Below are 25,478 nucleotides of genomic sequence, written 5' to 3' on the forward strand. Positions count from 1 at the left end.
ATATTTCCCGCAACTGGAGTTTTGTTGCAACTATCATTTTCATATTTATATGTAGGTAAAGAATCGGAACTATTTATTTCTAATTTTATTGCACGTTTAATATTTGTGAAAGACTCGGGATGGCCTTTATGTACTTGAAATATGTGAGAGTTTAAAGTTTGAATTGAATCAAATTCTTTGTCACAAATCACACAATTTGTTTGTCTTTCTTCCATATCTGTAAATTATAAAAGTTTTGTTTTAATAAAAGTTGTATTGTATATATAATTCATTGTATTTTATACTGGATTTACACGAGAGTTTTGTTTGTAATTTTACCTGTCAAAAACTTTCATTTTGCAATAAAAGCAACAACAATTGACAGCTAAAATTACAATCAGAACACCAGTGTGAATTCACTACTAGATAATTCTCTAACAAATAAAGAGTAAGGCTGCAATCACGGTTGCCACTTGAAAATTTTTTTCTGTACCAAAATTGGTTTAAAAAGATACCATTTCTGTAAAAAAAGGTCCAAAATTTTTTTGGACCTTTTTGTTTTCTCGTTCTGTGTTTTTCATAGTGTTATAAATGAACAAAATATAAAATAGTGCAAAGTTGCATTTATAAAAAAATTAATTGGAAATATCCACAAAAAAGTTGGGTCGTCAAAAATGTACCATTCTTTTAAACATGAGTACCAAACGAAAAAAATAAAAAAAAAGTACCAATTTTGGTACTAAAGTACCATAAGTGGCAACCGTGGCTGCAATTGCATTGCATGCGAATTTTGTCTTGCGTGTTTGTACATGTTTTCTCATGCGAACACACTGCATGTTGCCTCATGCTAACACATTGCATGTTGCGGTTACATTGCTTTCAGTTTTGCTTGTTTTACAAACAACATGGATAGTGAAGATGAAATATATTTAGCGGAAAATTCATATTATGAGTTTGAGTGCATGATTTTTTTTCTTCAAGGTATAAAAATGGAGAGTTTGTTTATTCCTCAAACAAAGAAATTAGTAAATCGCAATCCATTTCCAAAAAGTAGTGAATGTTTTAAATTTAAAATTACATGAAAACAACACAAGCCTCTCAATTTCATTATTTACACCTTCAATTTTGCAGGAATGCATGAAATGCATTTCAAACAAAATATTTTGTTTAATCAAAAGTTTCCACGAGAGCGAACTGGGCCCTGTTGCACCAACACTTTTCACTTTGCAAAACTTATGAGTGACTTTTTTTTGCAAAGTAAAAGTGAAAAGCGTTGCACCAAAGACTTAACATAATTTACTTTGCACTCTGCAAATAAAAATTTCTCTGCAAAGTCTTTGCATAAAATGCAAAGCAAAGCGTTGCACCAAAAAATTAGATCTCTTTCATTTTGTATTGGTTTTTGAAAGCATTTCGTTTCTGTATGTATACTTGTTACTTAGAATTCATGAACTAACATCACACTCTTTTCGCTCTCTCTCCGTTTTCAAGTTAATATTCATGTTACGTTCATAATATTGTAAATTTGGCCAAAGAAATATTTAGTGAATGTTTTATTTTGTTGAGTGCAAGTGATTCGGTGGTAACTTATAATATAATAATGAGTAAACAATTAAAATTAAATAAAAAACTTGCGGTGTTAGAATTAATAAAGGAGAAGAAGGTAAGGACAAACTTATTTACTTGAGTATAATTCATTGCAATAATATAAATTTAAATATTTTGTACCGGTTTTATTTGGCCTTGTTTTGGTTGTTGCGTCTAAAATATTTGTATAGTTGTGTATAAATTTAAAAAACAAAAAGTCAAGTCAAGTGTTATACATACTTGCATTATTACAAAATATTTCAATTTAAAAAAATAAATTTAGTTTCGTTTTTATTATAAATGATATTAATTTTTGCTTATTTCTTTTAAAAGGATTTATTATTTGCTTCGTTTAAAGGCAACAAGTGCTCTCGGCAAGAGAAAATTGATGCTTGGACGGAAGTGTTGCGTAAAGCACAATCCCTCGGGTTAGCTGGAACTAACCGCAAGTGGAGTTATGCCCGCGATTCGTTGTTTGGGATGTGGAAGTCTCGCACATTGGTAAATGATTAAATTTTTTATGTTTTCAAATAAATATTTTAATAGTTAATTCTTAGACTAAGCGCGATAACATGAAAAAAACTAGTGCTGCTGGAGGTCGAGAAATGCTACTTGACTCTTCCGACTACTACATCCTTGATATTATTGGCCAAGATAATCTGTCAATAGTCGGAATAGCAGCAGCAGAAAGTGGTGGTGTGCAGATGGACGAAGAATTGTCGGTGTTGGAGCAGCAACAATCTCCTAATCAAAACACTTTAAAAAAACGCAAGCGAACGTCGTCGGAGCATTACGAGGAAGTAAAGGAAGCATATTTAAAATTAGAAATGAAATATAAAAAAGCAAAATATATTAATTTAAAAAAAACAATTTTATTCAATAAAAGTCAACATATAAGAAATTTATGGAATTAATTTTTATATTTTAACTTAATTTTATTTTTTCTAAATTTTTTAAATTTTAGTAGTAGTATATATATGTATATAATGTATAAATATAAATATTACTGTAAATATAAGTACAAAGCGTAAAAAGTATAAAATCTAACTTATTTTTATTTTAAGTTTATTAATAGTTTATAGTTTAATAACTTATATTTAATTAAATCGTATGTTTAATTTAAAAATTGTTTTTAAATAAGATAAATAAATATTTAATTAATGTATATAAATTAATAAAATAAAATTTTAAACTTATAAAACTTCATGGATCTTATTATGGAAATTTATGCTAGTCAAATAAAGCTAATAATGATTGAAGTCTATTAGCCGCTCCCGGTGTAACTTCAAAGACCTCCTCCACTTGTTCATTTTCAGCTTCCTCTGCATCCTCTGCATTTATTGAAACAATGTCACCGAAGTCAGCCATAGTTGTGCTGCTTATTGCCTTTATGGCCACATTGTGTAGTATGCAGCAAGTTAAAATAACTTTTGCAGCAATTTCAGGTTGTAGGCGTAAGTGATTGAGGCAAGGAAATTTCTCTTTAAGTATTCCTGCATAAAAAACTTGCTACTTTTCATTTCTATTGTTTTTAAATTAATATTTACCAAAGCTGTTTTCAACAATTCTTCTTGTAGTTTTATGTGATCTGTTAAATCTCTGCTCTCGTGGAATAGTTGGATTATTTCGCAAAGGAGGAATTAGCCAATCCTTCAATGGGTAAGCACTATCACCAAGTAGTACTGCGCCAGGAAATGGACGAAAACCAGACTCGAAATTATTAAACAGCTGTGAATTTCTCAACACTCTGGAGTCATGCACACTTCCAGGCCAAGAACAATTTATGGCGTAATAGCTACGGTCAGGACCACACACCATCATTGCATTTAGGGCATGTTTTCCATGTCTATTTACAAACTGCGCCACATTTTTCATTGGGGCATCAATGTTTATCATTGTACCATCAATACAACCCGCAACCTGAGGAAAACCACCAATTTCAAAGAAATGCTGCGCAATTTCATAAGTATTAGGCGGCCAGCATATAGTTGCATTAAGCATTTTGTTGATAACAGCGTCTAATACTCTGTGAATTGTGCGGCATACAGTTGACTTATGGATTCCATGCATAACCGCAATTCCATGGTATTGACAGCCGTTACCCAGCCAATGTAAAGTTGTTAATAGCTGTTGATCCGGACTTAAACAATGATTTCTTTTACTGTTGTATTGTAACTCATTTCCAATTTTAATTAAAATAAATTCAATTTGATGGTTTTTCAATCTGAAATGTTCCATGTTGTGCAAGAACAAATTGTAATTAGTTCTTGGATTTACTACTCGAAGAATATCTGTTTGAGTATCATCTTCTCCAAACAAAATTTCATGCCGAATCATTTTAACTAAGAAAGAAACCACATGAAATATTTATATTTAAATATAATATAAACTTTATTTACCTTTATTTAATTCAAAAATAACTTTAAATAGCTTAAGCGCCTTTTTTCACAATAATTTTTAGTAACTAAAGTGTCTTTTTTCACAATAACTATACCATTAACAATCAAGTACACGGTTTCAATAATTTGAAATTACTGATTTTATTTAGAAAATTTCTCTTAATTTATACAAAATTACCTTAAAACTAACTTAACTAATTTTACTATCAACGTTAAAATAATATGTTGTCTGTTATCACTAATTTTAGTGGACTGTATTATTATTAATCACATTTCAAAAAAGGTTCAAAGAACGACGGAAGTACAGGGCCCTGTTCCAACAACACTTTTCACTTTTCACTTTGCAAAATTTATGAGTGACTTTTTTTTGCAAAGTAAAAGTGAAAAGCGTTGCAGCAAAGACTTAACATAATTTACTTTGCACTTTGCAAATAAAAATTTCACTGCAAAGTCTTTGCATAAAATGCAAAGCAAAGCGTTGCACCAAAAAATTAGATCACTTTCATTTTGTATTGGTTTTTGAAAGTATTTCGATTCTGTATGTATACTTGTTTTTTGTTTGTTTGATATTTTGATGCTATGAGAGTACATGATTTATGCATAGTATGTACTTATGAGTTTAATTTTTGTTTAAAATAAAAGTTTTTAAAATAATATTTTATTTTAATAATTTATATTATTACAATTTGTAATATTGAATAAAGTATTAGCGTTGCTGTAAAGCTAGCTTTCTTTGTATAGTGACAAAGAAGCTTTATTAAAATTTAGAGGGGTTTTTGAATAGCAAAGAAAGAAATAAAGGACAAACACAAAAATTTTATTTTAATTTTATTGAAGTTTGGCTGACCATACAACGCTGTTTCGAGTATTGCCAAGTACTCTTCATCAGTGGTCTTTGGAATAATCGAATATTTATTTAATTATTTTATAGTCCGTATATAATTTTGTTTGGACTGCAAGTGCCAGGCTTAGAACTCGTGCCTGTCAAATTAGAAGCGATGACTAATCGTGTTTATCCACAAGAAGCCAAGGCTGCACAAACTTTCAATGCTCAAGTTCCAGATTTTATTGTCACTTATTTTTATTTAATTAGTGACCCCAACCAAAGCACTTGCCGTGCTTTTTAAATTAGAACGAGTTTATAAACTACAGCTTTATTTTTGGAAACACAAGTTCAACGAATTGAAAGTTAACTTTTGGGTTCGCCTATTCTTTATTTTTTTTTTTTTCGAAAGCTACTGTTTTTTGTAGAGACATTTTGTAATGCATATTGTTTTACTTTCTATATGTAAAGCGACCATTCTGGTGCTTTTAACATGTTTTCTCATGCGAACACATTGCATGTTGCGATTACATTGCTTTCAGTTTTGCTTGTTTTACAAACAACATGGATAGTGAAGATAAAATATATTTAGCGGAAAATTCACTATCATATTATTTATTAATTTTAAATGACAAATTATGAGTTTGAGTGCATGATTTTTTTTCTTCAAGGTATAAAAATGGAGAGTTTGTTTATTCCTCAAACAAAGAAATTAGTAAATCGCAATCCATTTCCGAAAAGTAGTGAATGTTTTAAACTTAAAATTACATGAAAACAACACACGTCTCTCAATTTCATTATTTACACCTTCAATTTTGCAGGAATGCATGAGTTTCAAACAAAATATTTTGTTTAATCAAAAGTTTCCACGAGAGCGAACTGTTCTTAGCGACTCACATATGATTACATACATTTGATTTGTTCGTACGACAACGCAAGATAAAATTCGCATGCAATGTAACAGCTTCAGATATGAGCAAATTATTTTATGCATGAGAGCTTTTGTGAAGTTAGGCACACTTATTAGTTCACTTTAAATTGTAATGATTTCAATACATGTACACTGTTTTTTTTTTCTAGTAAGCTAAATACGATTTATAAATGAAATTCAAGCATCCTTCACAGGTTTTCTTCTAAAACAAATAACCCAAACTACTAATAACTAGAAAAATAAACTAAGAATATAACAGAAAAAAATCTACATTTTTGAATTAATTACCACTTTTTTTATACATTCACTAAACTATTAAACTAAATATATGAATATATAATACATGTCAAAATCTTACCTAAATGATTTCGTGTATTAGATGCGTAGGTATCATTGTATTCTGTGGATTTTAATTTCTTCTTCTTGATTTCATTTTCACGCTTGCGGATTGATAAATGAATTTTTGTATGCTGCTCTAGTCTGTAATATCAATCATTAGAAAATTAATATGCATATCTGATATAAATAAAACTTATATTATTTACTGTTTAATGGTTTTGAATTTTTGTTCACACTGATCACAAGCAAATGGACGTATATGAGTTTTGCTATGGGAACGTAACTCGGTGCCTCGTATAAAACGTTTTCCGCAATCGTTACAAACGTACGGTTTTTCACCAGTATGTCTCTTCATATGAAGACTGAGTGCTTCCTTTACAGCAAAGTTTTTATTGCACTATAAAAAATTACTGCTATTATTGAATTTTAATTAATTATAAATATATTTACTTCAGTGCAGGAGTAGGGTTTTTCACCAGTATGTCGCTGCCTATGAAGATTAAGTGCGCTCTTCATAGAGAAACTTTGATTACACTATTAAAAGATATAATTAGTATAGAATTTTAAATAAAAAAATCCAACATACTTCAGTACAAGTATAGGGCTTTTCACCAGTATGCCGCCTCATATGCTGATTGAGTTCTCTCTTAATAGCAAAACTTTTATTGCACTACAAATAATATATACTTATTATATTTAATTTAACATAAATATAAGTGTAAAATTTACTTCACTGCACGTATAGGGCTTAACTCCCTTATGTCGCCTTATATGAATATCGAGTCCTTGCTTACGAGTAAAACATTGGTTACACTATTAAAATTATGTGCTCATTATATTTGGCATTAAATAAAAAATATTGAAATATTTACTTCTGTACAAGCGAAAGGTTTTTCACCTGTATGTTGTCTCATATGACGAGTGAGAGACTCCTTAACAAAAAAACTTTGATTACACTATAAAAGATATTATAATACATATTGTAATACATAATACTAAATGAAAATAATTATAGTAATTACTTCAGTGCATGCGAAAGGTTTTTCACCAGTGTGTCGTTTCATATGATGATAGAATGACTGCTTAGCAGTAAAACTTTGGTTACACTAAAAAAATTATATTTATAATAATATTTTATGTTATATGAAATTATTTAAAATATTTACTTTAGTACAAGTGTATGGTTTTTCACCAGTGTGCTGTCTCATATGAATATCGAGTTCCACTTTACGAATAAAACATTTATCACACTATAATATATATAAACGTTTATACAAAATTTTCAATATAAATAATTGAAATATATACTTCACTGCATTTGTAGGGTTTTTCACCAGTATGTCTCTTCATATGGCGATGAAGTGTCTCCTTAATAGTAAAACTTTGATTACACTAAAATTATAATCACTTTTTTATTTGATATTAAAGAAAAATTATTGCAATTACTTCAGTGCATGAATAGGGTTTTTCACCAGTATGTCGCCTCATATGAAGATTGAGTGAGCTTTTAATAGAGAAACTTTGATCACACTAAGAAAAATATATACTTTATATATTTATTTTTTTTAAATTTAACTGCAATATTTACTTCCGTGCATGTAAACGGTTTTTCACCAGTATGTCGCTTCATGTGACGCTTGAGTGAGTTTTTAATAGCGAAACTTTGATCACACTAGGATAAAGAAATACTTATATCTTTTTAAAATAAAAATAATTGCAATGTTTACTTCAGTGCACGTGTAGGGTTTTTCACCAGTATGACGCACCATATGAAGATTGAGAGAGCTCTTTATAGGAAAGCTTTGATCGCACTATAAAATAAATATACATATAGTTAAATTTATTTTTAAATAACAAATAATTTTAATATTTACTTCGGTGCAAGTGTAAGGTTTTTCACCAGTGTGAAAACGGCGATGAACTTTTAATGGACCCAATGAAGGAAATTTCTTTCCACAAATATCACAATCAAAACGTTGTTTTTCTTTAGCTGTACGGTTATGCTTTCTTTAGAAGTATGAAAATAAAGAATAAAGAAGAAAAATATTTACCTTATTATTTATGTTATAAAATAAATATATGAACTTACTTTAGAATTGATAATTCGTTGTTTAATAATAATTGCTCTGTATATGTTTCAGGTACTTCAACTTTCACAAATTCATCTAAAGTAACGCAGTCTTTGATTGAAGCTTCATCTTCTATAAATGCATCGCATGAAGTTTTAAGAGCAGTAGTTTGCAACTCTGTTGTTATACTTTCATTTTCTGTCTTCATAACAGTGTGGTCTTCGTTTTCAGATAAAATTTGTTCTGTATTTGTAGTGTCTGGTTGCATTTTAATAGTCTCATTTTCTATCGTTATAATAGTGTACATTTCGTTTTCTAATAATAAGTGCTCTGTGCTTGTTTCAGGTACTTCATCTTTTATAACTTCTTGCACAGCAACAACATTTTCGAACAAACCTTCGTCACCTCCAATCTTTCCAATTAGACTATCAGGTGTAGTCTTTGTTTCCATCTTTGTACACTCATTTTCTAACGTCGAAACAGTGTACATTTCATTTTCTAATAATAGTTGTTCAGAATTTGTGTCCATTATTTCCTTTTTTATAAATTGTTGTGCAATAACACCATCTTCGATGGATGTCAGATCATTAGTAGCTTCTGTTTCCATCTTTATTTTTTTATTTTGTAATATAGTGTGCTTCTCATTATGTTCCTCATCTGCTATATATCTATTTTCAATTACATCTGTTTCCAACGGCGAATGATCTTCATATTTTACTGACAGTAAACTATTGTCGTCATCTGAAGTAATATTTTTAATTGAATTTTCTCTGGAGTCATCAATGCTGTAAATATTTGTTGGTGATAAATCGGAAGTATTTAATTCTAATTTTGGAGCAGTGTTATCATTGTGATAAGTTTCCGGATAATCCTTATGCATTTCAAGTATGTGAGAACTCAAAGCATTAACTGAATCGAATTCTTTATTACACGTCACACAGCCTGTTTGCTTTTTCGTCATATCGTTGAGTCTGCTACTGGTATATTTAACTGGAATATAAAATACCATCCAGTATATGTTAAACATTAATACTTTATTTTATAATAGTTTAAAATCATTCTATATAAATAATTATATAGTTTCATAATGATTAGTAATAACCAAAATTTAAAAAAAATATAAAATATCAATCAGTTTTTAAAGAAAACAGTTTCCCATTTTATTTATTGATTTTGTGGCCACAATTTATTTAATATTCAATTTAAGAATCGAATTTGAATAAATAGAAAAATCTATTATTTTGGCGATTTAGGTTTTATTCCAAAAAGAAAAACTTCACAAATTGTTTGAAATGTTTTTCTAAAATTCGTATCGCAAACATGTTATTCCAGTCATAGAAAATCTTACAAAATCATACTATAGAAATCATTTAAATAAAATCAAACATTTAATACATATTTAAGGTACTAGCTGACCCGGCGAACTTCGTGCCGCATTTGTTCAATGGCGGTTTTAAATAATTTAATTAATTCATTATGTTGTTCAAACAAATTTTGTAATTCAGCGACAATCTCTCGTTTAGTACTCATATTCAGTTGACACCGTCTGTTGATTTGTTCATCAGTATTTCCCATAAAATATATCTGAAGATATTTGTGACCGGTATTTGGCAAGGGTAGTAGTGATCCAGCATGGTGATAAATTTGCCCTTGTACTTTAAATGTTGGCATATAATTTGCGCTAACGATATTCGTTGCTCCAAATGATATCATTTGGAAGCATAAATTGTACTTGCGTATATTTTTCAAAAAATTTTTTGATTGACTTATTTCACCTGATACTGAAGTTAATAATGGTTCAGGTGGTGAACACAAATCTGGTAACTTTACTTTTCCACCTGGATAGCACATCCATATTTCCAATAATTACACTTGGACGAAGACTGTACTTGTAAAGGGGATTATAATTGAAACCACATAAAGTATTTATGAATCGAAACAAAGTAAAGGATCAAATCTGACAGCCAATTTGTAGACCCAGAAATCTAGATAATAAGACAATTTATGTCCAGGTCAAAACTGATTGAATATTTCTTTAATATACTTGGAGGCTTTGTCCTTGAGAGCTTTGCACACCAACCTCTGTTACATTCATACGTACTGGTTCATATTCAAAAATATGTGTGTACTTTTAACATTCTCTAGAAGAAACATTATATTTTGTTCAAGTTTTGCAGTTCTTAAAGAATTTTGATTTGGCTTCTAGAGAATGTTAAAAGCACATATATTGAAGCGTTAAATATGAAAGAGTACGTATGAATGTAGAGGGAATTTACTAGCAAAAGTCGTAGGGAGCAGCGCCCCTTAGTAAAATTTTGAAAAATGTTGAGATTAATGAGAAAGTTTTAAAAAATTTTTAATAAAGCAAAAAAATAAAAATTGCTACAATGCTTTTTCAAATACAATATTGTTTATTACCCAACGTTGAACATTGGCGTTTAATCTTATTTTTTTGATACCATTCACGTTGTCGTTGACGTTTTTTTAGAATTTGCTCCTCTGATAAATGTTCTACACGTTTTCGTTTTCTATTCTTTTCAATTGTTTCTAAACTTAAATTTTCGATACGTTTAGAAGCATTTATACGATCTTTATGCTTTGTATCTGATTTAAGTCTTTGTAAACGACGACGTTCTTTTCTTTCAGCATCAGTTATATTAAGACGTAAACGACCCATTATTTCTTATTTCAATCTTTTAATAATAAAAATAAATGTACGAAGGCACGGAGAATAAATGTACGAAGGCACGGAAAATAAATTTACGAAGGCACGAAAAAAAAAATGGAATTTCACAGGGTCAATAATGCTAAGAAATCATTTATCTATATACATACATTTATGTATATGTACATATGTTTGTATATAAAAACATATAGTATTTTTGCATCAAAACATGTTAAAGATCAAATCTGACAGCCAATTTTGTAAATCCATAAATATAGATAACAAGAGATTGATACAAAATCTATGTGTGTTAAGTCAAAACTTATTGCATATTTTTTTAATATAAACTCTTTAATTACCCGTACAATATTTTGCTCGTATACGTTTATATCAAAATATCAATTAATATTTTTAAGCTGATTTCCAATGTTGAGTTGTATACAAATGGTACGAACTGACACAAGTTTATAGTATCACAAATTGTAAACAAATTAATTATTTGGACAAAATGAAAAATCTCTTTCATTAACAGAATTAATGTATATCCACTTTTTGTGCCACCAAAAACAAATTCTAAAATATTTCATATAGACTATACAACATTTGTTTTTTTGTTGTCAAAAAAAAAATAAAATTAAAAAGATTGATAATTGTTCCCCCAGAGTTGCAATTTATGTATTGTGACAGGTTCATATTTACACGGAAGATATTTATTTCATATATTGACACACGGTACTAACAGCAGTTATAAAAATGTTTGTGTTCGTTTTTTGAAAACGTTTTGAGATTTTTTTTGTGAATAATAAGACATAAAATTGTATAAATATCGAATATTTTTAGAATAAAATTCTATTTTAATTTTACACTTAACTAGAGTACTTGTTTGTTCTAAAAGTTTTAATTACCTATCAACAGGCGCAGTTTTTCGTATCATTAAAAAATCATGAACTATGCTTAGTTTCTTTAAGAGCTACTAATTGAAAATATGCATTCCCTGATTCCTGTAAGACACATTATAATTTTTTGTTGAATTTCTTTCCATCAAGTTTGTAATTTTTTGTCCTTCCTTTCTATGTTTCTCAAGTTGTTGGAAATATTGTTTTTTGTCGCTTATCCTTTTTTTTATTACAATTTTACACAATTTATATTAAGTTAAATGAAATAATATTATTGCAGCAAAAATTCGTTTATTTATATAAATTTTCATTATTTACGTGTAACTAAGAAACCTCTCTAATGGTACCACCTTGATTAGAGAAAAACTTCATTTAATAGATTATTAGGGTCACGGATTGCAATTCTCTAACAGGCACAATTTTAAAACAACATTGCCACAAATAGATGGGCATAACAATCTATACCACGCATTGTTAAGTTCGTTCTTTTATCCAAATCATTTACTTGGTTGTTGTTATTAATTTGGTATAAGTTAAATATTTTTGTGGAATATTTTACGTAAAGATAGGAAGCCAATCATCGTAATTTAATTAGCCAATCTTCATTACAGTTGTTTCTGACAAATTGTTACTTTTGTATAACATTTTCTCTAAGGTTTCATTATTACTGCTGCTCAATTTAGCGTTTCAGTTATATAATGTCAATAAACAGAATGAGATTCATTTTATAAAATGTATAAATTTTTTTCTCTAGTACTAAGTATCACTTCACAAATTAACTTCCATTTTACTGATTGCTTTATGTGATTTATTTGCTTCGTGCGATATTTCTACATTTTGGTTACGATGTCACGATAAAGACTTTGCATTATAGAAATGATTTATTCCAAAATTTAATATTAATTTACATATTTCTATATATCAAATAATTAAAATAGGTACAATTGCTAACATATTTATAACTTTAAGGTTTCAAATCTTTTCTCATAGTGATCATCATCAAAAGGACGCATATCTTCCGCAATCGTTGCAAACAAGTACCTTTTTGTTGTTGTGGAAACCCGCTTGCATTCCTTTCTGGGTGTTAAACGGCACTTGGTTTTCGAGATTGACGAGTGGCTCCGAGTGACTTGAGTATGTACCCCAGCCGTTCTTGGAATCGGTAGTTTTTTATCTCTTCAGATAGAGATTAAATGTCGGCTGAACAGCACAGCACAGTTATTACACTACAAAAATTATATATTTATTATATACAAATGAAAATAAATAAAATATTTACTTTAGTAGAGGTTTTTCATATATGTCACCACAGATGAGCACTGACCATTTGCTTGTGAACAAAATACTGATTACACACAACTAAACATTATTATTATTATATTATAATAATATTGTTGTAACCCGCACTAATTTGCTTATGTAATACCTTTTAGGTGTGGCACATGGTCGTTGAACTCGACGAGTAATTCCAGGGCGTAGATCCGACCGTTCTTGGAATCATAATATAATATTAATTTCCTTTACTAGCAAACGCATTGTCGAATGTTAGCTAAGCTCATTTATCACCTCTCATTCTGATTTCAGTTTGCATCACCGTTTGAGGTACGTTATGTACACTGAAATCTAAAAAATTGTTCTTTGTTATTATTCTTGTATATATAGAAATACGTTTTTAATGTAATTTTAATTTTATTATTACAATTATTTAATAAGAATTTAATTTAAGTAAAATATTTGCAGTTCAAAAAAATTACATTTGATCAAATCATTACAATAATTAATTAATTATGTAATAAAAATGTGAAATATTTATTTATAATATTTTATTATATCAAAACAAATAATACTGTATAATATTTTAGTATTAAAAAACTATAAATTAATTTAAGATATTAATCGAAAAATTAATTTTTAAACAAGACATAATCCCTTTTTTAAAGAATATTAATTACCACAGTGTCATATGACACTTAAGTGTGCTTATTATTATAAAAAAATGTTGATTACACTATAAAAAATATACAATTATTGTACTTAATATTAAATAAAAATAATATTTACTTTATTGCATAAGAGGTTTTTAACAATAAGGCATTGCATATGTGATTGGGTGACTCCTTGGTAATAATATATTTATTCCGCTATAAAAATATATGTCAATTACAATATTTAATATGAAATAAAAATATTTGAAATATTTACTTTCAGAGCATGTATATGATTTTTCACAAGTATTGCGCATTGTATGATAATGGAGTGCCTGCTTAGCAGTAAAAGTTTTATTACACTGTAAAGAAGCATAGATTAATATACATATACATAATAATAATAATAATAATAACAATAATAATAATAAAATAATATAATAATAATAATAATAATAATAATAATAATAATAAAAGTAATTCATATATTTACATCTGTGCATGAGTAAGGTTTTTCACCAGTATGCAGCCTCATATGACTTTTGAGTGATTCCTTAATAGAAAAACATCGATTACACTATCAATATACATAAATATTATATTCAATTTGATATGAAAATTATTATAATATATACTTCAGTGCACGTGTAGGGTTTTTCACCAGTATGTCGCTTCATATGACGAGTAAGTGCTTGCTTAACCGCAAAATTTTTATTACACTATAAAGATAAATTATTTTTATATTAAGTTTTAAATAATAAAAAATGAATTATATACTTCCGTGCATGAAAAGGGTTTTTCACCAGTATGTCGCCTCATGTGAATATCGAGTTCTTGTTTACGAGTAAAGGTTTTATTACACTATTAAAATTATGCAATTGTTATATTTGATCTTAAATCGATATATTAAAATTATATACTTCAGAACATATGTGTGGTTTTTCACCAGTATGTTTCTTCATATGACGAATAAGTGCATGCTTAACAGCAAAACATTTATCACACTATAAAATATTGATATATATATTATATTATTTTAATTTTATAAGAAAATAATTGCAATGTTTACTTCAGTGCATATGTAGGGTTTCTCACCAGTATGACGCCTCATATGCTGATTGAGTTCTCTCTTAATAGCAAAACTTTTATCACACTATAAATAATATATACTTATTGTATTTAATTTCAAGTGAATATAAGTGCAAAATTTACTTCACTGCAATTGTAGGGCTTAACCCCATTATGTCGCCTTATATGAATGTCGAGTCCTTGCTTACGAGTGAAACATTGGTTACACTATTAAAATTGTGTGCTTATTATATTTGAATTAAATAAAAAATATTGAAATACTTACGTCTGTACAAGTGAAACTTTTTTCTCCAGTATGTTGTCTCATATGATGATCAAGAGATTCCTTGATTGTAAAACTTTGATCACACTATAAAAATTTTTAGTTGTAAAATATATTTTTTAATGATTATATTTATAGTATTTACTTTAGTGCATGTAAAAACGTTTTCATCAGTTTTAGGAGCAGTAGCTTGTGCTTTTCTGCCTATACTTCCATTATTCTTTTTAATAACAGTGTTCTCTTTGTTTTTTGTTAAAAATTGTTTGGAATTTATTTTTGTTTTTGGTATTCCATCTTCAAACGAATTTCGATCATCAATAATCGTACTACATGGACTTTCAGAACGAGTAGTGTCTGGTTGCATTTTAATAGTCTCATTTTCTATCGTTATAACAGTGTACATTTCGTTTTCTAATAAGAAGTGCTCTGTGCTTGTTTCAGGTCCTTCATCTTTTATAAATTCTTGCGCAGCAACAACATTTTCGAACAAATCTTTATCGCCTCCAACCTTTTCAAATAGATTCTCTGGTGTAGTCTTTGTTTCCATCTTTGTACACTCATTTTCTAATGTCGTAACAGTGTACATTTCATTTTCTAATAATAGTTGTTCAGTATTTGTATCCATTATTTCCTTTTTTATAAATTGTTGTGTGCTAACACCATCTTCGATGGATGTCAGATCATTAGTAGCTTCTGTTTCCACCTTTATTTTTTTATTTTTTAATATAGTGTGCTTCTCATTATGTCCTTCATCTGCTATATATCTATTTTCAATTACATCTGTTTCCAACGGCGAATGATCTTCATATTTTACTGACAGTAAACTATTGTCGTCATCTGAAGTAATATTTTTAATTGAATTTTCTCTGGAGTCATCAATACTGTAAATATTTGTTGGTGATAAATCGGAAGTATTTAATTCTAATTTTGGAGCAGTGTTAGCATTGTGATAAGTTTCCGAATGATCCTTATGCATTTCAAGTATGTGAGAACTTAAAGCATTAACTGAATCGAATTCTTTATTACACGTCGCACAGACTGTTTGCTTTTTCATCATATCGTTGAGTCTGCTACTGGTATATTTAACTGAAATATAAAGAACCATTCAGTATATGTTAATTATTAATACTTTATTTTATAATAGTTTAAAATCATTCTATATAAATAATTATATAGTTTCATAATGATTAGTGATAACCAAAATTCAAAAAAAATTAAAGCATTAATGGACAACGACATCAAGGGATCAATGAACATTAACTTGAAAACCGGCCTCCGATAGGGCCTATTTGCACTATCATAAACGTAAGATTAATTTGATGACAACATGAACTAAGACTTCAGTTTACACTATCATGAACTGTCATGAAGCGTTCGAAAGGCCGAAAGAGCGGGGATAAATTCTTTCTAAAAGAAGAAAATATTGGTGATAATAGGATTACGCCATACGTTGTGGTTGCGGATAATACATTTTCTCTGATGAAACATCTTATAACACCACATTCTAGAAAATTAACGAACCCTAAATTTGTTAATTATAATGTACGACTAAGTAGAGCTAGGTTATGTGTGGAAGGAGCTTTTGGAATATTATCGAACAGGTTTCAAATTCTGCAAACCACTTTGAAATTAAATAGTGAAAAATGTACTACAATTGTGTTTTGTTGTTGCGTCTTACACAATTTTCTCATAGAAAATAGTCCATGGTACATGGAGTATTTAACAACTAGGTTAGATGGCTCAATGGAAATGGAATTACTGGAAAACAATGAAAATGCATTTGAAAATATCACAAGATTGGACAATTTGCGAAAGGTATTTGTCGAATATAATTTTTAAAATAGGAAATATATACAATCCTTTACCATCTTAAATCATTTTTTTGAATTTAAATATATGCAAGTGTTTTTATTATTTTGAAATCAAATATTTACAGATATGTACATCTAACTTCTACATTTAAGCAATTTTTCCTTACGCTTATACCGTTGAAGGATAGCTATGATATCATCCTGCGCTTCATCAAATGTTTCATCCAGTTTATCTAATTCAGTCTGCATATATTTACAGAAAGATGCTGACTTTGAGGCCGCTGTTTTCTCCACACTTGTTTTTAAGTCATGCACAAGCTGACATGATTGCGCGGCTTGGTTCAAAAATGTGTCCAATTTATTTTTCTTCTTCTTTGGCTTTTGTATTTCAGCTAAATTGGACAACTGGCCTGCTGAAATGGACGGTTGGATTATTTCTATGTTCTCATTACCGATGTTCACCTACAAATTGATAAAACAATTAACAATTCACTAAAGCAAATACTTTAGTATTTATATTACGTTTATATTACTTCTACACACGGATTCATCACTTGAATGAGACAGAAAGCTTAGCTGTTTAAAACACCATAATTTGGGTGTATATAAAGCTGCTGTACTCATACCACTTTTTTTTAAAATGTTTCGCTGCTCTACACCATATTGATCTTTTAATGTTTTAATTTTTTTTTTAATCACTTCGCATGTCGCGTCAGGTTTAATCCATTTTATTTGACTGACTATTTCGTTCAGCGCAGCCTCTTTTTTAGAAGGTTTTATATAGTCTTCATGTTTTATATTGTACAAAAGTGGATAATTTCGGTAAATTGAAATTAGTTCCTCTGTTTCCAGTTTGCTCCACTTGTCTTTCGCCATGAAAACCTAAATTATTATTTATAGGTTATGTTATATTCAAAACCTTTTTTCTAAAAATAAATTACATATAAAATTATACACATATTTCGTTAATTTATTTCGTATATATATATAATTAAACAGAATGAATAAAATCACAAAATAAAACAAAAAATCACGCACTTTTCACTAGGAACGCACAACGCTTGCTGCTCAAAGCACGATTAAATTCGTTTCAAAATTAAAATCACGAAACCCACAAACACCAAAATAAAACATTGTATATGTATGCGTGTCAAGCTGAAAAAACGCTTGAAATTCATGAACTAACATCAAACTCTCTTCCTCCTCTCATCTATGGGCCCTCATGAACCCATTATGAAAATGAACTTGAAAACCGGTTTTCGATAGATGAGAACGGGAAAAGAGTTTAATGTTAGTTCAAGATTTTCAAGCAACGAAATTTGCTGCGTTTTTTCAGCTTGACACGCATACATATATAATGTTAAGATATATTTTGGTGTTGATGATTTTTATTTTGAAATGCACTACTCCACACAAGCGGTTTATGTGTTTACACAAAATAAAACAAATTTTAGGCTTCATGACAGTTCATGATAATGTAAACTGAACTGTCAGTTCATGTTGTCGTCAAGTTCATGTTCATGTTGTGTTCACGATAGTGTAAACAGCCCGAGTTAGTTTTTAAAAACAGAATATAGTTTCCCATTTTATTCATTGATTTTGTGGCTACAATTTATTTAATATTCAATATAAGAATCGAATTCGAATAAATAGAAAAATCTTTTATTTTGGCGATGTAGGTTTTATTCCAAAAAGTAGTTTAAAACGTTTTTCTAAAATTAGCATCCCAAGCATGTTATTCCAGTCATAGAAAATCTTCCAAATCATACTAAACGAATCATTCAAATATAAACTCTTTTAATACATATTTTTATAAGTTATGTTTTTTATTAGGAAGTGCGTGATCCATATGTACCTTTTTGTTTCTTAGTATATTTCATTTTACTTAGTGATTTACTTAGTGCATTTCAAATTAAAATAAATGCTGGCTTTACACTTAAAATAAATAAATAAATAAACGCTTACCCTTAAATAAATTTCACAGAGTCAATAATATTAACAAATTAATTTATTGCTCATTTATATAAATATATGTATATGCACATATGTTTATAATATAAAATCGTAATTTTTGGGTTAAAACAAGGTAAATATATCAAACCTGACAGCGAATTTGTAGATCCAAAAATCTAGATAATAACACATTTATACACAATATATGTTCAATTCAAAACTGAATGGATATTTTTTTAATATAAACTCTTTAATTACCTATTCAATATCTTGCTGATATCAATTTGTTTATAAAGTAATTTATTTATAAGCTAATTTTCAAATTTTATCGCATTTTACAATTGACACTAAGCGAAACAATTTTATAATATCACAAATTATAAACAAATTAAACATTTTTATGAACAAAATTAATGTGAAAACTACTTTTATATCACCAAAAATAAATTCTAAATTCTTTCGTAAGACAATACAATATTTGTGTCTATTTTTTATGTGTCAAAGACAAAATAAAATTAAAAACATTGATATTTGTTCTCCCAGAGTTGCAATTTATGAAATATGACAGGTTCATATTTACACGGAAGATATTTATTCATTATTGACACACGATTTCAACAAAAATTATAAAATTACAATAACGATATTATCCAATTCATAAATAAACGCATGAATAATAGCTTAGAGTGTATCTAGATTTAAATTTGAAGCATTATAAGGTTTTTATTTTGATTATGCTTATCTTGCTAACAAGAATTAAAATGAATTTCAAGAATTTGATTCTTACCAGCATTGTTATAATATTAAAAGTCACACATGTATGGTAATATGTATAAAAATATTTAGAATTTATAACATTAAAACGCATATTTTTTATGTAACCTTCGGGTGTACTGCGATATCACAACGACATCGTTTTTTTTAAAAAAATTCGAGATCGGACAAACACTGCAAGTTTGACGTAGCCGCTTTCGATTTATTTCTGTTGTTAAAGTTAAAATAACCACTTTGAGGATAATGCTTCGAATTAAATCGATAAAAGAAAATTTACTAAATTCTTTATTTTGAGAATTTATTATAATACTCATATTATTAAAATTTATAATATTATAAATAATAGATTTCGGTTTATTTCTGTTATTAAAGTTAAAATGACCACTTTGAGGATAATACTTCGAATTAAATCGATAAAAGAAAAAATTCACTAAATTCCTTATTTTAAGAATTTATTATAATATTTATAATATTAAAATTTATAATATTATAAATAATAGATATTATTTTATCCAATTACTTCATAATTAATTATAATCAGAATTTTTTTCAGTTAGCAATAGTAAGATTGTAACCAAGATTTGGGTGATGATTGATTCATAGTGACGATATATTTTTATTTCTTATTAGTGAAAATAGTTGATTAGGCTATAATGGTGGTACAATCACACTCAGGGGAGTTTCGTGATACTGCATCTATTTCAATTAAGTAACTGACAGGAGACGATTTGAGCAAAAGTGCTTTTTTCGATATCCTCTAACTGTTTGTTGGCGATTGAAACGACTCTACAAATTATTCTAAATTTAACATGTTAGTTTTTATTTACTACTGTCCAATTGTCAGTTGCAAATTTAAAACCTTTCCTTTTTTGAAAAGAACAAAACTAAATGTTTTGTATGTATATGTACTATATATGTCATATAGGAGCATAACTATGCGTTTCGTTTATTGCAATTAAATAATAATGGTCTACATGAAAACAGATTTTAAAAAATTGCAATACTGCTATTAATTACAATAAATCACTGTCAGCTTGAACGGGCTATTTAACAGTAAAAACTAATAGAGTTTCACTTATCTAAGCTTTTTTTCTATATATGAAGTTAAATAGAATATATTTTTCTATATATGATATAATTAAATTTAAAGGTCAAGTTACGTTTCTCCAACTGTGATATTAAAACTAAAGTGAGATAGTAAAGCATAATTTATTGTAATTTAATAATAATTTATTATAATCTTATTAAGATTAAAAAACCTTAGAAATTATTTATTTATTTATATTGAGTTTATCACAGAAAATACTATACAAAAATATAAACCAATATGGTGTGAAGGTCTTATATGTCTGCTCCATCCTCTTTACCGGTAGTGAGTTATTATTGTACAGCGAGTTATTACTTGAAGAACCGTTGTTTTGGTTAATTTGAAAAATTTGTTGTTTTAAATTAGACTCGTTTACCATGTTACACACAATTTAATTTATGCAGTCATTACCAATAATATTTCATTATTTTGAAAAGTATTTATTAGGGTAAAATCAAAATAAATGAAGTTTTAGAATTTATTTATAAAAATTTGTCAATACATGTAGATGTGTTTGAGTGTCTTCTGGTCAATCAAATATTTTTAAAGTAATTTCATTTCATTATTTCATTAAATTTTCTATAATGCATCATCAGATGTATCATCTATCTATATTGACATCAACCAAACTTTGAGATTGTTTTTGAGGAATCTTAAGGAATAGAACTTTTTGACTCCATTTTTATACTCTCATTTTCTATCGTTATATCAGTGTAAAATTCATTTTTTATTAAAAATTGATCTGTGCTTGTTTCAGGTACTTCATTTTTTATAAATTTGTGTAAAATAATATTATCTTCCATTGATCTTACATCATCGACTGCGCAGTCGACTGGCTCTGTCTTAATATTTGCATTCTGTAATGTAGTATACACTTCGTTTACTAATAACAATTCTTCTGTTTCTTTTTTAGCTACATTATCTATTATATATTGTTGATCCGCATATTTTACTGTTAATGTACTGTCATTAGCAGCAATAGTGACATTTGTATTGGCATTTTCGTTAAGACCATTACATTCGTACATTATTGTTGATGAAGAATTGGAACGATTTTTCTTTAATTTAAGTGCAGATTTAGCATTATTGAAAGTCAGCGGTTGCTCCTTATGTACTTCAATTATGTGGGAATTTAGAGTTTTAATTGAACCAAATTTTTTGTTGCAAACTATACAGTCCTCTGTTTGTCCTTTTTTCATGTCTGTGAAATATAAAACACATAGTTTTTTTCATAATTTATAACATAATTTGTTATATTTTTCAACATTAATATTAGAAAACTAAAAGTTGGGAATAAAGAAAGTCTCTTTGTGTATTAAAGCTTTCATGCTTTCCTGAAGTTTCGAACATCTATTCGCAAACTTTTAAATATAATAATAAATGCAGAATTTATATTATATGTAACTAAATACCGGAAAAGCAATGATTAAGATGGATTGAACATGTGATAAGAACGCCGAATATGAGAGTACCGCTTAAGATTTATGAGAACGAAGTAGGAAGAGAATAGAGAAGAATGAAAGGATGTTGTTAAACAGGCTTAGGTCCTACATGGACTATATAGTCCTGGATGATGATGAAATGCCGGAAGGCGTTGTAACGTTTATCGGAATATAATCATACGTATAAGATATATATAGTAAGTTCCTGTAGATCTTATTGTAGAATAAGAAAACATTCTTCAATATATAATAAATATTTCTTACTTTTATGAACTCCCATGTCGTAATGACTATCAAGTTCTTCCTCCGTAACGTATGTAACATTGCATTCTTTGCATTTAAATGTCTGTTCTTGGATGTCTTCTTCACCGGTTCTATTAGACAAATGTATTCTGATGTGCTGCTGAAGTCTGTAAAATAAAATTAGGATTACATTTATCCTATTTTTCTAAACAGAATCACCTACTGCTTAATGGATTTGAATTTTTCGTCACACTGATCACAAGCAAATGGACGAAGATGAATTTTGCTATGATAACGTAGTCGAGTAGCTTCAAAAAAACTTAAACCACATTCATTGCAAACGTGTGGTTTTTCACCTGTATGTCGTCTCATATGGTGATTGAGCACTTGCTTACGAGCAAAACTTTGATTGCACTAGAAAAAATATATATATTTATTATAATTATTCTTAATTAAAAATAATCTTTATATTAACTTCAGTGCAAGAGAAGGGTTTTTCACCAGTATGTCGTTTCATGTGATGATAGAGTGACTGTTTAGCAGTAAAGCTTTGATTACACTTTAAAAAATATTTTTATTATATTTAATTTTAAACGAACATAAATTGCATTTGTAATTACTTCAGTGCATTTGTAGGGTTTTTCCCCAGTATGTCCCTTCATATGACGATTAAGTGAACTCTTCAGCGAAAAACTTTGATTACACTAACAAAATTAAACTTATTATATTAATTGTTAAATAAAAGTACTTGAAATACTTTACTTTAGTACAAGTGAACGGTTTTTCACCAGTATGTTGCCTCCTATGACGATTAAGTGACTCCTTAACTGAAAAACTTTGTTTACACTATAAAAGATATTTGTTTAGAATAGTTAATTTTAGATAATAATTAATGCAGTTTTACTTCAGTACATGTGAAAGGTTTTTCACCAGTGTGGGAACGACGATGATTTTTCAGTGTACTCAAATATGGAAATTTCTTATCACAGAAGTCACATGCAAAAGGACGGTCATCCGTATGCATGCCTTTATGAGCACTACAGAAATTAAAAATATAAATATATATTTATTATATTAATTAATTTACACAAAAATTTATAAACTAACTTTAAAGCTATAGTTTCATTTTTTAATAACAGCTGCTCGGTAGATGTTTCAGCTAGTTCATCGTTTATAAATTCTTGTACAGTAGAATCATCTTTATTAGAAGTTTGACCATTTACATGCGTATCATGGGTATCGTCAGTAACTTCCGGCTCTTGTTTTATAGTTTCATTTTCTAGCGTTATCATATTAGTATTTTCGTTTTCTATTAAAAATAATAGTCGTGTGGGCTTTTCTGAAACATCATCTTTGATTGTTGTTTGATTGTCTGAAATGATATCAATTGAATTTTCACGAACTGTGGGTTTTGTTTGCTGCCGAGCAAAACATTGTTTAGACTAAAAATAGAGATATTATATAGACAGTCATTAATTAAAATAATTATAATAATTAAATTTATAGTATTAATTACATTTCGTTTTCTACGCAATCGCATATTTTCTCTTCTTCTTTGTCTCTGTACTCTCCCTGTAAGTGATTTACGGTAAGGCATGATTGTTGATGTCGATTCAACCAACTAATTAAGCTTGGAAAAAAAATTGTAAAACATTTAACTATCAAACAATACTCTTGAAATTTACCTGCAAATGTTTAACTCACCAAAATAAAACGAACGTTGTCAATCTAATTTTCGTTAAAATTTGCAATAAACCAACCACATGCAAAGAAAACGGAAAAAAATTGTATCACTTCACGAAATTAAACACAAATTCGCCGTAAACGATACACAATTCGCTACAAAAACAATAACATTGAAAAAAACATGGATTTTGTTGTTGTAGTCACTAAATTTGCGTCAACGCATTTTTACCTGTGTTCCCGTTAGCGTACATGCGAAAAAATAACGTTGTGCACTTTTGCACGTCTTCACCTTTCCAAAGGTATAAATTTTATCCATATATGTCAACGGCAACACAGAGAAAAAGGGAACACAAACTTTTTATTTAAGTTATTTATATATAAGAAGATTACATCAACACATTTGTATGCTTTTTCATCAGTATGTATACAATGATAATCTTTTATTGCACTTAAAAAACCTTTTTCTCCTTTATGTATACGTTTATATTTTAAGTTGAGTTTGAGATAATTCATTAAATTTTCATTGAAAAATATAACATAGTTCAAAATTGATGAAGTGTAAAAATACGTTTTACAGATAGGACACACGTATTTTCCTGTTTTCCTCTCAGATGTTCTCTAATTTTTTTTTGCAAACTAATGAAGCGTAATAATTTTTATGAGACATCTTATTACTGTTGATGACGTTTAAAATTAAATTTATGATCAAAATTTTTGTCAAATGTTTTGCAAGAATAATGCTCTTCCTGGTTTTTATATTGATCTTCATACAACTTTAATAGGTATAATTGTTGGTATACTCTTCAGTTTGGTCAAGTTGATTTGTTTGGGTGGAAATGCATTATACTTGCGCCCTGCTCTTGTAATGTTGAAGTCATTAGTTCAGCTATTACTACTTTGTTGTTCTATTGAAAATAATCTTGAAATAAATTGTTTGACCACAATTTAAAATATAAACATATTACAATTTCATTGTACATACGTACATACATAAGTTTAAGTTAGGTGTAGTCCTAAAGGAACTACAAGCCTGTAAATAAAAAAATTACATTTATAAAATTAGAACTCAAATAAATTGCATACTTTTCTAATAAAATAATACCTTAAACGTCAAAACCGTAAGAAAGTTCCTTATAACTCTTATGTGTTTGTAATTGCATAGTAAATTATTTATTTACTAGTTTTGTATCGTTGTATACATTGTATACATTGTACAATTGGTGTACAATATTAAAAAATATATTTTTGTTGATACGTTTAAATTAAGTTTACAAAATCTTCCGTACAACTTAGCTAATGTTTTTGTTTTCTTTCAAATGTGTCAAAGAAAAATTAAATTAGGAGTTGTAACCAGAGTTGTAATTAATGCGGACGTAAAGTTTATATGAATTTATTATCACTATCTAAAATACAATTAACGATTATGGACTATTATGGCCGTGTGTGTGTTCAAGTACATTGAAGTAGAGTAAATTTTACATATACTAGGGATTTTTTGCAATGCACTTACATAAATAT

At 28.3% G+C, this 25,478-nt stretch overlaps 2 protein-coding genes across 7 annotated transcripts; both read right to left on the bottom strand.

Annotated features, from left to right (window-relative positions):
• Positions 1 to 2,776: 2,776 nt before the first annotated feature.
• On the bottom strand, positions 2,777 to 25,264 carry LOC119676415. Its single transcript, XM_038087655.1, has 40 exons — positions 25,063 to 25,264; positions 24,947 to 24,990; positions 23,979 to 24,113; positions 23,791 to 23,904; positions 23,382 to 23,716; positions 23,179 to 23,311; positions 23,037 to 23,120; positions 22,895 to 22,978; positions 22,750 to 22,833; positions 22,498 to 22,688; positions 22,296 to 22,441; positions 21,249 to 21,790; positions 16,916 to 17,237; positions 15,267 to 16,050; positions 15,110 to 15,173; positions 14,968 to 15,051; positions 14,826 to 14,909; positions 14,683 to 14,766; positions 14,534 to 14,617; positions 14,391 to 14,474; positions 14,249 to 14,332; positions 14,107 to 14,190; positions 13,891 to 13,975; positions 10,546 to 10,809; positions 8,148 to 9,117; positions 7,933 to 8,065; positions 7,786 to 7,869; positions 7,647 to 7,730; positions 7,505 to 7,588; positions 7,367 to 7,450; positions 7,225 to 7,308; positions 7,081 to 7,164; positions 6,931 to 7,014; positions 6,788 to 6,871; positions 6,645 to 6,728; positions 6,509 to 6,592; positions 6,265 to 6,455; positions 6,078 to 6,199; positions 3,114 to 3,908; positions 2,777 to 3,059 (listed from the first exon to the last, which is right to left on the bottom strand). Exons 4-40 carry the CDS (start codon positions 23,869 to 23,871, stop codon positions 2,797 to 2,799), a joined length of 7,101 nt encoding a protein of 2,366 aa, XP_037943583.1. The 5' UTR covers positions 23,872 to 23,904; positions 23,979 to 24,113; positions 24,947 to 24,990; positions 25,063 to 25,264; the 3' UTR covers positions 2,777 to 2,796.
• On the bottom strand, positions 12,608 to 19,124 carry LOC119682241 (zinc finger protein 614-like). Of its 6 annotated transcripts, none has more exons than XM_038095623.1 (15): positions 18,987 to 19,120; positions 17,298 to 17,657; positions 16,943 to 17,237; positions 15,110 to 16,050; positions 14,968 to 15,051; positions 14,826 to 14,909; positions 14,683 to 14,766; positions 14,534 to 14,617; positions 14,391 to 14,474; positions 14,249 to 14,332; positions 14,107 to 14,166; positions 13,891 to 13,975; positions 13,750 to 13,829; positions 12,968 to 13,311; positions 12,608 to 12,914 (listed from the first exon to the last, which is right to left on the bottom strand). In XM_038095623.1, the coding sequence occupies exons 2-13, from the start codon at positions 17,649 to 17,651 to the stop codon at positions 13,822 to 13,824; spliced, it is 2,247 nt and encodes a 748-aa protein (XP_037951551.1). In that variant the 5' UTR covers positions 17,652 to 17,657; positions 18,987 to 19,120; the 3' UTR covers positions 12,608 to 12,914; positions 12,968 to 13,311; positions 13,750 to 13,821. The 6 variants fall into 6 exon arrangements, with proteins under 6 accessions (XP_037951551.1, XP_037951550.1, XP_037951549.1 ...); XM_038095622.1 differs by having other exon boundaries at positions 12,608 to 12,888; positions 14,107 to 14,190; positions 18,987 to 19,119; XM_038095621.1 differs by having other exon boundaries at positions 14,107 to 14,190; positions 18,987 to 19,119.
• Positions 25,265 to 25,478: the final 214 nt, after the last annotated feature.

The sequence above is a fragment of the Teleopsis dalmanni genome, chromosome 2 (assembly GCF_002237135.1).
Source record: "Teleopsis dalmanni isolate 2A chromosome 2, ASM223713v2, whole genome shotgun sequence".
NCBI lineage: Eukaryota > Metazoa > Arthropoda > Insecta > Diptera > Diopsidae > Teleopsis > Teleopsis dalmanni.

Bases quoted from the DNA above. Each gene is read 5' to 3' on its own strand.
- LOC119682241 (XM_038095622.1), bottom strand. From the start codon at position 17,651: ATGGCGAAAGACAAGTGGAGCAAACTGGAAACAGAGGAACTAATTTCA. The intron at 14,618-14,682 runs GTAAACATTGCA...AATATTTTATAG, and splicing joins AACCCTACATATGCACTGAA to TGTGATAAATGTTTTGCTGT. The intron at 14,333-14,390 runs GTATATAATTCA...TTATCTTTATAG, and splicing joins AACCCTTTTCATGCACGGAA to TGTAATAAAAATTTTGCGGT.
- LOC119676415 (XM_038087655.1), bottom strand. From the start codon at position 23,871: ATGCCTTACCGTAAATCACTTACAGGGAGAGTACAGAGACAAAGAAGA. The intron at 15,174-15,266 runs GTTTGAAGATGG...GAATAATGGAAG, and splicing joins ATTATTGATGATCGAAATTC to TATAGGCAGAAAAGCACAAG. The intron at 3,060-3,113 runs GTAAATATTAAT...TTTTTTATGCAG, and splicing joins AATTGTTGAAAACAGCTTTG to GAATACTTAAAGAGAAATTT.